At 35.4% G+C, this 13,012-nt stretch overlaps 1 protein-coding gene across 4 annotated transcripts in view; it reads right to left on the reverse strand.

Moving 5' to 3' along the window:
* Positions 1–13,012, reverse strand: part of LOC145266963 (cytoplasmic aconitate hydratase-like) — a 135,685-nt gene that overhangs the window by 24,120 nt on the left and 98,553 nt on the right. For all 4 annotated transcript variants that reach the window (XM_080122800.1, XM_080122799.1, XM_080122798.1 and 1 more), the window contains 3 exons: positions 12,588–12,688; positions 8,691–8,819; positions 2,126–2,273 (listed from right to left, as the gene is read on the reverse strand). In XM_080122800.1, the coding sequence (XP_079978926.1) occupies positions 2,126–2,273; positions 8,691–8,819; positions 12,588–12,688 (378 nt within the window). The remainder of the gene's footprint in view (positions 1–2,125; positions 2,274–8,690; positions 8,820–12,587; positions 12,689–13,012) is intronic.

The raw sequence follows: 13,012 nt of genomic DNA on the forward strand, positions 1-13,012 counted from the left end.
TACCTCGCTGCCCAACTCCCTACATAGTATCTCTGCTAAGGTGGTCCCAAATAGTTGTTACTTATGACAAAGTGGCAGTGCCTTGTCTGGGGTGAAATAGTGGTAAAAACAAAAAATGTAAATTAACAATACAACCAATAGTATGCACTAGCTAATATCTACTAACAAACCTACCCACCTGCCAACCTTAATCATTTTAAAACTTTTAAATCCATAAAATGTATAATTTTTTAGCCCATAACTTTAGTTGTGTCATCTTCATTTTTAACTTTTTACTGTTTTTTTTGTTTCTTTTTTCTTCTTTTTAATTTTGTTTTTGCTTCTCTTTCAGCTGAGCACGGACTCTCGAGTGTGTATCCGTTTATATCTTATATGCTTTTATATAGAGTGATGTGGTTCTCGGTTGATTAACTGTGTCGGATATATACTCGAGAGTCAAACCAATGAAAATAATATGCTGTTGTCATGGCCCTATTGATAACTTGCATTATCTGGATTATTTGAACTACTGCTCTCATTTTGAGTGTTATTTTCGCACACTGACCGATAAAACCTTCTATTGCCTAAATTTATTATTTTGAAACCTGGAATGAAAAGGAAGAAATTTAAAATATTTGGAAATTAAATCCAATAAAAGAAGGAACGGTTCGATCTTGACCTTTTACAGTCTAACAGCACAACAAGTGCATTTGGGAAGTTTTATCACTGCACAAGCAGAAGGGCCCCACATATAAAATCAACAGTCCTTTGAAAGGACAGGCACGTTCAAAACGAATGTTTCTGTTCAGAGCACAATTGAACCATGATACTTGACTTTTGCATTTCAAACTTTAATCAGATTTTTTTCAATTATCAGAGTTCGATACTTATGGGACACGTTCTGAGACAAAACCTATCTAAGAACACTCCCAAAAACCAAATACATTTGTGTGAAATTTCGAAATAATTAGCCCAGCCGTTTCAGAGGACATAGGGTACAAACTCACACACAGACAAAGTGACTTATGTGTAAGTAGAGATTTAGTGGATACACATATGTCAATATTTGTGTTATAGAAATCGATGTGTTACAGATAAATAAGTTTTAATAAAGGTTAAAATATTACAATGAATCAATAGATACTATTGCTTGTGTCAGCCAGAAATAGTGGGGGCATACCGAAAAAGAAAGTGGGAAGAAAGAAGAAAAGAAAGCAGGATAGAGAGGAGAAGAAAGGCAGAAGAGAGAAAAGAGGAGAGGGAGAAACGAGAAATAAAGAAAGGAAGAGAGAGAGAGTGAAGAGCGTGAAGGAGGTTGGTTGGTTGGTTGTTTTTGTTTTACGGCATATCAACCCTTTCCGAGTTATTTAATGCCGAATCCAAAGATTTTGAAGAAAAATTTTTTTAATAGAATATATTTGTTGTTTTCACGTTGGTTTCTATTTAACCCATAGTTGGGACCCTAACAGGTACTACCACTCCGGGTCAGAGTGGACCTGGGAGCAATGGTAATTAAAGGGTGGCTCCACACTCCCCAAAGCCCACAAGCTGGGGCCTCACCACTGGATATAGTTTAAGGTCATATCCAGGACCCCCATTGAGGGACTTTTACCCTCTGCAGGGGGACAGTCGGCGTATTCTAATGCCCCACCGACAGGGCCTGTGAAGGAGGTAGAAAGAAGAGAGGGAAAAAGATAGGGAAGGGAGGAAAAAGAGAGGCAAAAAAAGGAAGAAAAGAGAAAAAAGAAAAAGAGAAAAGAGGAAGAAAAGAGAGGAAGAAAAGAGAGTAGGGGGAAAAAGATGGAAAACGAAGAGAGGGGGAAAGCAGAGAGAAGTATGGGGAAAGAAGAGAAGGGGAAAGAAAAAAGCAAAGAGAGGGAAAAAGCAAGGGAATAAAAAAGGGAGGGGGGAATGATTGAGGAACAGATAAAAAAAGAGCAGTGGATTGAGTGCTAGGAGCTAAAAGGGAGAATAAACGCATGTAGGAGACAAATTTAGGTAATTTTCATTCGACGAGGCTCCTTTAAGCTTTGATATGTGAGATATTAAAAAATTCAGGACATTGATGAATTAACACATGAAACTAGGAATAACGACGGATGTTTTGTTGTGGTAAAAGGAGTAAAAAAATTATGTTAATACTGACCTGCCCCCAACATGACGGAAGGGTTGCTAGTATTTGTACAACTGGTGATAGCCGCTACCACTACGGAACCGTGCTTGAGGATCTCTTCTTTGCCATCGTAAATAAATGGAATGGTTAGATTGCACTTCTCTGGGGGCAACTGGTAACCCTGGGGCGAGGTAAAAGAAAAAAAAAATTAAAAATAATAAACAAAATATAATGAAAACAAAAAGTGCTTCTTTACAACCACTTCCCCATGAAAAATTTTTTTTATTTGTTTTAGATTCAGGATTGTTTTTTAATAGAAAAATAACACCATTTAAAAAAAATTTTTTTTTTTTCATGGTGATGTGATTGGAAAGATGTAGTGGAAGGATATGCTGCTTGGATAAAATTAAGGGAAGAAAAAAGCGAGGAAAGAAAGAATTTAAAAAAAAAAGAAGGAAATTAATGTAAAAAGGGGAAGAGGATACGGAACACAAAATGGAGCAGAGTAGAAGAGAAAAAAAAGGATGAAAGAATAGAAAAAAAAAAGAGAAAAGATGAAGATGGGGAAAGTGTGAGGAAGATGGATAAAGTAAACTGAAGAGAGAGAAAAGGAAGAGGATAGAAAGGGAGAACAAGGAGTAAGGTGAGAAAATGGAGATGAGAAATGGAGAGAACAGAGAGGATGGGGAATAAAAAAGAAAGGGACGGGGGAGAAAAGACAGAAGTGGTGTTGGGAGAGGAGGGTGGTAGGGAGAGGGGAAGAAGAGGAGAAAGAAGGAAAGAAAGTAGGATGGGAAGGGGAAGAGAGAAAAGAGGAGACGGAGAAAAGAAGAAAAGGGGAGAGAGTGAAGAGTGGGAAAAAGGTAGAGAGAACAGAAGGAAAAAGATAGAGAACAGAAGGAAAAAGATAGGGAAGGAAGGAAAAAAGAGAAGGAAAGGGGAGAAAAGGAAGAAAGACAAAACGGAAGGGAGAAAAGAAAGCGAGGGAAAAAGATGGAAAAAGAAAAGAGGGAGGAAGCAGAGAGAAGTAGGGAAAAAAGAGAATGGGAAAGAAAAAAGCAAAGAAAAAAAAAGAGAGGGAAAAAGGAAGGAAATAAAAAAGAGAGGAGGAGGGAAGGAGTGGGCCATAGACAAAAGAAGTAAATGAAGGCGAAAACTAAAAAAAAAAGGAAAAAACAAGGAAATGCAAATCGAAAGAAATTGAAAAGTTAAGAAGCAGATGACATTTTGTATTTTCATCAATTTTTTCTTTTCGATTTTATTTCAGGATGAACTGGAATTTTTTTTAAAGCTTTCAAAAAAAAAAAAAAAAAAAAAAAAAAGAAAGAAAAAAACAGGTGAATGTAAAAAATACTTACAAAAGAATATTTTTTTGAAAAAAAAAAAAAAGAAAGAAATGAATTTAAAAAATAAAAAAAATTTACAAAAATAATAAAAAGCATGAAAATGAGTGATTAAAAAAAGCAAAAAAACTTAAAGACGTTAAATATTTTGTTTCAAAATGTTTTTAGATGAGGACTGACACGTTGCATTATTTGGATCATTCAGACTACTGTTTTCATCTTGCGTGTTATTTTCATATATAAATATGTCCCATCGAAAGGTGTAGCATAATGCAAGTATGTGTGTGCGAGAAAACTTAACTATCACTACGTAAGAAAATTTGACTTCTATCGCTAATAAAAACAACAAAATTAACTAATATAAATACATACATATATATATATATATATATATATATATATATATATAATTAACTATATCATTCCAACACGGTAGGTTAAGTGGCAGTTTTAGTCATTTAGAACTGCTTTAAAGCTCACTCATTTTTCGACCAAATTTCGAACAATTATTACAGTTTAGAGATCACCTTCTCAGCTATATTGTGAAAAAAAAATTTTTTTTTCAATTTTCGTTCAGTAAAATAAAAGTTATTATGAATTTTCTGGTGTTCAAAATCATAAAAATATGTAAGGCCGTGAGCGACGTTTTTTATGACTGGTTTCCAAAGCAACATCATCGCTTCAGTGACTACTGTCGCGAAAAGAGAAGTAACTCATGAAACTGAAAGCATGAAAGGGAGATAATTGGGAAATTTTATTGAAAGCAGACGAGTGCCGTACATTGTTTTACATGTGTTTATGGGGGCAAAAAAATAAGACCGAAATTAAACAAAGAACAAGTGAATTTATTGGAAATCTGGAAAAATCATGGATTACAATAGAAAAAATGCGAGCATGAAAAGTAATATGGTTAAGCTTAAACATGGAAAAGTAAAGGACTAGTTGTTAAAACTCGAAAAGAAAAGGACAAGATATTCTAGTAAAAATATAAATTTATAACTTAAAATATTGCAGCATTAAGAGTTTGTTTTTTTAATTCAATTTATAACATTATATAATCAATCCTTAATGCTGCAACATTTTAAGTTATAAATTTATATTTTTTATTAGAATATTTTGTCCTTTTCTTTTCAAGTTTTAACAACTAGTCCTTTACTTTTCCATGTTTAAGCTTAACCATATTACTTTTCATGCTCGCATTTTTCTATTGTAATTATATACACATTATATGGCACAGTCATGTTGACACACCAGTTCTCGCCAGATCACCGAAGTTAAGCAACGTTGAGCCTGGTCAATACCAGATGGGTGACCATTTGGGAAGGTTAGGTGCTGTATGTACTGTGCCACGTCAGAAATTTCCAGGTTGGTATCTGGAGGCGCATTTATTCACTGGGAGAGATGCACCCCCAGTCTTCGTTAAGACATGCCTCTAGGAGAAGAAAACTGATGTAAAAACCTGTGTTCTACTGTATACTCTATCCTGTGGCAGTCATCTGTATCGACAAAGGTTAATAATAATACCAAAAAGTGTGGTTGGTTCTACACAAAGCCTTCACCACTATAAACAAATCATCTGTGTTGATTTCAGAGCAACTTAGTTGTTGTGGCGGAACCTCGTACGCTGAAATTGACGGGAGAGTCCATCATTATATATATATAATCTGCTTTATATTAAAAAACATTTCAAGATATATAGGAGATGATTTCAATAAGTTTCCAGACTTTTTTTTTTGCATGAGCACTTTTATTAATCGTACACACATGAAACTCTAGTCTGCTTCAAAGTAATCTCCCGCAACTGCAATGCACTTGTTCTACAATTCCAACAACTTCTGGAAGGCTCCATGGAATTCGTCTCCTGTGACCATATCAATGACCCTTGTCACAGCCTCTTTCATCTTCGCAAGTTTCTCATAATGACAGCCCTAAGGTTTTCCTTGAGCTTAGGGAATAACCAAAAGTCACAGGGAGCAAAGTCTGGAGCATAGGGAGGATGAGGGACTGTCTTGATGCCCATCTTAGTCAAAGTCTGTGATAAGAATGGCACACCCTTGGGACAAACTTTGTGCAAATCTTCAGCATTTTCAGTTTCCTCGTGAATAATCGTGTGTACAGTTCCCACACTGACATCAAACTGTGCACTTATCTCTATAGACACACAATGGCCCATATTCATGAAATTATGACTTCCTTACTCCTCCCACACCTATCATCCCTTGCAGACTTCCCACCTCCCTTGAATCTCTTATGCCACTCAAAAACTCATCCTCGATCCATGCAAGATGGTGCAAAAGCAGTCTGAAGCATTCTATACGTTTCTGTGGCATTTTTTTCCAAGTTTAAAACATAATTTTATTGCATATCGTTCTTCTAAAGTGTCCTCACGTCCAGATTGCATTTTTGAAATTCATCAGCTGTGGCAATCAGGCTTTAGTAGGGTGCTTTCCAATTCCTGTTGTAATTATTCATTTGAACCTGAAATCATAACAATTGGTCGGTCATCTCATAAGATGAATATCAATAATATACTGAATTTTCAATGATGACAATTTTAAAAGTACAAAAAAAAAGTCTGGAAACTTATTGAAGGCACCTCATATCCATTATAATACCGTTCAAATTGTTTCAAATAACAAGCTCAATATAGTTGTGTTTTTAGCTTCAGAACATGTATACTAGCTGGATGCATTCCGAAGAAAGAATCTGTCTACAATTTTTATTTTTATATTTTTTTCAGTCTTACACATGTTTCACAAGACGCAATAAAAAATATTGTCTTTGGCGTTCTTTCTTCTAGGCATAATAAAACAGGCGCAATTTTTCTTCCTAGAAAAAAAAAAAAAGGTAAGTTTGCAATCGCAGACGTTACATATAAATCCGTTATGATTAGACCACTAGCTAGCATCTTACGCAGGTTTTGCACATATTTGCAGCTGCATTCATCCGTAATAATAAAATCTTATATTAATTCCTAGGAGCGTCACAATCCAAACTATGTCTCTAATTTGTAACCAGCAAGTTCTCTACCTTGTCTACAAATTTTGCTACTTCACCGTCCGTATTTGGGTCATCGATAGACACATTTGACATTAGCTTTTCTGTTTTCAGTTTGTGAAATAACAAAGACTTCTTTTAAAAAGTCCGTTCATTCCCATTGGCTGTCCATTTGTGTTTCTCGGATTCAGGGAATGTTGGTTTCTGATATTTTTTGAACGGTTAAAAACGAAACAAGATGGCATCAATCAAACAGCCATACGAGCCATGGAAACTTAAGTTTTAAACAAAAACAAAGAAATAAACGCAATAAAAAGAATCATTTTGGCATTGGAAAATAAGCATACATTTTTTTCCGATTCTGATTAATCATCCCAACACTAATATATATATATACAGGGTGTCCACAAAGTCTGGCTACATAATGTAGCCAGACTTTGTGAAAGCATCCTCTAGATTATGTAGCCAGACTTTGTGGGCACCCTGTATGTATGTATATATATATATATATATATATATATATATATATATATATATATATACATACATACACGTTTTGCATTTTATTTTTTTTTTTTACTGTATTTTTCTGTTTAGTTACATTATTGTTTCAGCTACGCGACCGTTTTTTGGCCATCATGTAGCCTCCTCAGACTTTTACAGAAATGTTCGTTTATGGTGGAATGAAAGAGTGAATGATGTCAGGGGAGGGGTGCGAGATATATATATAACTACTTCATTTACTCACATAAATTTAATATACGAAAGTATAGATTTATGCGTAAACTTTAAGTATTTACTTCAAAAGTGCTCAATACGTAGGTAGAGCTAGTTAGTAATTTATAAAATATATATGGCGATTAAGCTACACTGAATATTCGGCGTTTCATCCACTATAGGATTCGTCAGGCTTATGCGCATAAGCCTGACGAATCGTATAGTGGATGAAACGCCGAATGTTCAGTGTAGCTTAATCGCCATATATATATATATATATATATATATATATATATACAGGGTGCCAACCAAGTCTGGCTACATAATCTACAGGATGCTTCCACAAAGTCTGGCTACATAATGTAGCCAGACTTTGTGGACACCCTGTATATATATATATATATATATATACACACACCAGGTAAAAGGTATTCAAGAGTGATAACTAATGAATTTAGCAAAGCTATTAAGAGTGCTCAATAAAAGAAGAGCAAAATATATTTTTTATTAATATAAACAAATTTAAATGATCACGACACTGGATATGCTAATGTTTCAGACAAATGGTCGGTTAAAACCAGAAATCCTTGTTAGGTGATTTAATAAATGGTTGCTTTCCACAGAAAATAGCAGTCCTCAAATATATCTCTTGATTTGAGAAAGCCCGCATAAGACGGACGAAACGCCGAGCCTCTAGATCTCTCCCCCTCCATTTTAGATTACACCTTTTGAAATCCAATACAGTGTCATAAGCCATTTTTCCCATTTTTTGAATTCAATTATTTTTCGATACAATGATATAAACAACAACTTTTAATGCTTTTGCAGACTTTACATGTCTCCATTTTCTTTTATCTTTTTTTTTCATCAAATCCTTTTTTCTAACAATATGAAATCTTTTTTTTTTTTTTTTTAGATTTTTGAGAAAAATACATCTGTCTCCGAGGAGTTGTTTATGTAAATAAATGACAAAAGTGTATATTCCAAATTTCAAGATGATGACCAGCTTACTGTTTATTTCTTTAAGTATGTCGACATGCACAGTTTTTGACAGCACGTTTCGTAGCACAGAACCATTCATGTAATTATTATGTCAATTCTTGAATTTATTTTATCATTTTTTTTTTATATGCTCTGTAGTGACATTGAGCTCCATAAATTAAAGGATTGGTATAAATAAAAGGTGAAATATAATTGAAGAAACATATTTTCCCATAAATATAAATGTTTATGGGAAAATATACTTATTCAATTATATTTCACCTTTTATTTATGAAGCTCGATGCAACTACAGAGCATTATATATATATATACACATATATATATACATACATATATATATATATACATACATACACATATATATATATATACATATACATACATATATAAACACACACACACACATACATACATACATACAAAGGGTATTCCAAAAATAATGCCTCCTATTATACATAGTCCCTAAAAATTTAATTTAAAAAAAAAAAAAAATTATTTTAGGATTTTCTTTACAGAAACGAAAAGAAAAACAAATTTACCTTGAATCCAACAGGTCCCACGAGGCAATTGTTGAAATCGTTCTTCATTTCTGAGACGAGAACTTTATCGTGGGGACGTTTCGGTCCAGAACAGCAAGAACGGACAGTGTTCAGGTCTAACTCATGATACTAGAGAAGGGGGAAAATAAATAAAAGTGAAATCAACAAAAAAAGAAAAAGAAAAACCTAAAACTTTATTAAATAAACAATGTAAAAAAAAAAAAAAATATGGACAAAATGAAATATTTTAGGGAAACAATTGAAAAAACGAAATATGCATCTATGGATGACTATATTTTACAATATCAGGCCACCTGGCATTGCCTTAACATAAAGCACACCTAAATATGATATTTCAATTCAAGCAGATTTTGTAGTTTTGAGATAGCAAGTCCAGTTCAGGAGTTTATCTTTATCTGGGAATGTAATAATAACCAGTTTCTTGTTAAGACAAAGATAACAGGTGTAAACACTTATAAATAGAGTCAATTTTTTTTATTGATTATTATATTGTACCTAACATGTTTTCAAAACCTAAAAAAATTGACTTGATGCCATTAGCTAGAATTAAAACAGAAACACATAGCTCTTCAGCATCATTCATCATCATCTGAGTTAAGTCCATACACATGTAAAAATTTACAAGAATAACATAGTTAAAGGTATAAATGTATATTTGTACATACGTAGGAGATAGATGTTTAATCGACTTACGCCTGCCAATTTTTTTTATAGGGACGTCATAACTTATCAAGGCCCGAAAACCACTTGAGGATAAGGATTAGTGTATGTATAGTAATGGAAATTGGGTAGAAGTTGACTATTTAAGGGGACTGCTCAACAAAAATTTCTTTACATTGGACTATTGAATTATTAAATTTCATAGCCCCCTATTATTGTGGTTTAAAAAATCATGTTACCCATTATTTAGTTTGCTTCTTTTTTTTTTTTTTTTACTGTTTTTTTCACTTCAAATAAGGCACAGTGCCATTTTAACGCAAAAGGCTACTATTTGGGACCAAATTAACAGAGATACTATGTAGGGAGTTGGGCAGCGAGATGTCTGTCTGTCCACATCACACTTCAACTTCTGCATGTCAGTACAGTCAGGGAAGCAGGGACCCGGGAGGGAACTCCAAAGTCTGTTAGACCAAGGGGAAAAAAATATATTTGGGTAGAGAAGGTTTTTCGGCGTCTAGGAAACTCTACATTGTAGCGTTGGGATTTTACTGCTTGTCGAGTTAGTCAGGGGGTGTTTACGAGGGGTTACAAGCGTTTTTGAGTTTGACAGAGCACATTCCATTAAAATATTCGTAAAACAGACACAGAGATGCAACATTTCAGTGATGGGACAGAAGTTAGAGTTTAGTTGCTAATGAGGGAACGATTATGTTTGTGACTCCTCCCTAAAACCTAGCTCGCTTAAAGCCTAATTCAACTATCATCATTCAAGAATTTAAATAGCATTTGATCTATACTTAGTCGGAGATGTTTTAATTTATTGGAAAGAATATTATAGTTCCCTTATGGAGTGTTAGAGTGAATTCACTAGATTATTCTTATATTTATCCAGGGTGAACTGTTTGAAGGGCTTACACCTGTTATCATTGTCTTAATGAGAAATTGGCTATTATTACACTCTCAGATGAAGATAAAATTCTTAAACTAGACTTGCTACCTCAACTGTTCTATATCTAACCAAGAACTCTCATCCATTCTTTCATCATAACAATCAGATCTAAGACGATCTTTAAACCTCACATTACACATACATTTGTGGCAATGGTAGAGAGAGAGAGAGAGAGAGAGAGAGAGAGAGAGAGAGAGAGAGAGAGAGAGAACTAAATGGACACCGTTAGCATGAAAAGAGAGAAAAAGTGAGAGAGATGGATAGAAAGAAGAAAAGAGAGAGAGGGATAGAGTGAAAAAAAGAGAGAGGGATGGACAGAGTGAAAAAAAGAGAGAGAGGGATGGACAGAGTGAAAAAAAGAGAGAGAGGGATGGACAGAGTGAAGAAAAGAGAGAGAGGGATGGACAGAGTGAAGAAAAGAGAGAGAGGGATGGACAGAGTGAAGAAAAGAGAGAGAGGGATGGATAGAGTGAAGAAGAGAGAGAGAGGGATGGATATAGTGAATAAGAGAGAGGGATGGATAGAGTGAAGAAAAGAGAGAGCGAGGGATGGATAGAGTGAAGAAAAGAGAGAGAGAGGGATGGATAGAGTGAAGAAAAGAGAGAGAGGGATGGATAGAGTGAAGAAAAGAGAGAGAGAGGGATGGATAGAGTGAAGAAAAGAGAGAGAGAGGGATGGATAGAGTGAAGAAAAGAGAGAGAGAGGGATGGATAGAGTGAAGAAAAGAGAGAGAGAGGGATGGATAGAGTGAAGAAAAGAGAGAGAGAGGGATGGATAGAGTGAAGAAAAGAGAGAGAGAGCGATGGATAGAGTGAAGAAAAGAGAGAGAGAGCGATGGATAGAGTGAAGAAAAGAGAGAGAGGGATGGATAGAGTGAAGAAAAGAGAGAAAGGGATGGATAGAGTGAAGAAAAGAGAGAGAAAGGGATGGATAGAGAGAAGAAAAGAGAGAGAGGGATGGATAGAGAGAAGAAAAGAGAGAGAGGGATGGATAGAGAGAAGAAAAGAGAGAGAGGGATGGATAGAGAGAAGAAAAGAGAGAGAGGGATGGATAGAGAGAAGAAAAGAGAGAGATGGATGGATAGAGAGAAGAAAAGAGAGAGAGGGATGGATAGAGAGAAGAAAAGAGAGAGAGGGATGGATAGAGAGAAGAAAAGAGAGAGAGGGATAGATAGAGAGAAGAAAAGAGAGAGAGGGATGGATAGAGAGAAGAAAAGAGAGAGAGGGATGGATAGAGAGAAGAAAAGAGAGAGAGGGATGGATAGAGAGAAGAAAAGAGAGAGAGGGATGGATAGAGAGAAGAAAAGAGAGAGAGGGATGGATAGAGAGAAGAAAAGAGAGAGAGGGATGGCTAGAGAGAAGAAAAGAGAGAGAGGGATATATAGAGAGAAGAAAAGAGAGAGAGGGATAGATAGAGAGAAGAAAAGAGAGAGAGGGATGGATAGAGAGAAGAAAAGAGAGAGAGGGATGGATAGAGAGAAGAAAAGAGAGAGAGGGGTGGATAGAGAGAAGAAAAGAGAGAGAGGGGTGGATAGAGAGAAGAAAAGAGAGAAAGGGGTGGATAGAGAGAAGAAAAGAGAGAGAGGGATGGATAGAGAGAAAAGAGAGCGAGGGATGGATAGAGAGAAGAAAAGAGAGAGAGGGATGGATAGAGTGAAGAAAAGAGAGAGAGGGATGGATAGAGTGAAGAAAAGAGAGAGAGAGGGATGGATAGAGTGAAGAAAAGAGAGAGAGAGGGATGGATAGAGTGAAGAAAAGAGAGAGAGAGGGATGGATAGAGTGAAGAAAAGAGAGAGAGAGGGATGGATAGAGTGAAGAAAAGAGAGAGAGAGGGATGGATAGAGTGAAGAAAAGAGAGAGAGAGGGATGGATAGAGTGAAGAAAAGTGAGAGAGGGATGGATAGAGAGAAGAAAAGAGAGAGAGGGATGGATAGAGAGAAGAAAAGAGAGAGAGGGATGGATAGAGAGAAGAAAAGAGAGAGGGATGGATAGAGAGAAGAAAAGAGAGAGGGATGGATAGAGAGAAGAAAAGAGAGAAAGGGATGGATAGAGAGAAGAAAAGAGAGAAAGGGATGGATAGAGAGAAGAAAAGAGAGAGAGGGATGGATAGAGAGAAGAAAAGAGAGAGAGAGGCATGGGTAGAGAGAATAAAAGAGAGAGAGGGATGGGTAGAGAGAAGAAAAGAGAGAGAGAGATGGGTAGAGAAAGTGAGATGGATATTTATGGAGAGAGAAACGAGCGATAGAAAATACAGAAACATTTACCAACCTCTGAATAAACGGGATCTTGGTTGGCATCATTGTAATCACGGAGCAAGTGATTCGCTTTCAAATATTCCGACACATATTCCAGTCTTTTGCCGCCTCGATCTAAAAAAAGAAGAACAACACATTTGGAGCAGAAAAGTAATTTAAGGATTTGGATCCAATATATTTGAAGCACCCCAAATGAGCAACAACCAAATCGACCCATTTTGCCTTACCATTTTTGGCGCTTCTACACTGTCAGAATGAAATTTCGGAAATCGTAAAACTGAATTTCATATAAAAACAATGCTATCTACATATTTCTCATACTTTTAAGATGATTATATCAAAAAATTATGAAAATCGATAACGTAGAAAATTATTTATTAAAGAAAATCAAAATGGAATTTGATGAAAACGATCGTAAGACACAAGAGAGTTCAAAAG

Source organism: Euprymna scolopes, chromosome 42 (genome assembly GCF_053919585.1).
Source record: "Euprymna scolopes isolate OS-2025 chromosome 42, ASM5391958v1, whole genome shotgun sequence".
Taxonomy (NCBI): Eukaryota; Metazoa; Mollusca; class Cephalopoda; order Sepiida; family Sepiolidae; genus Euprymna; species Euprymna scolopes.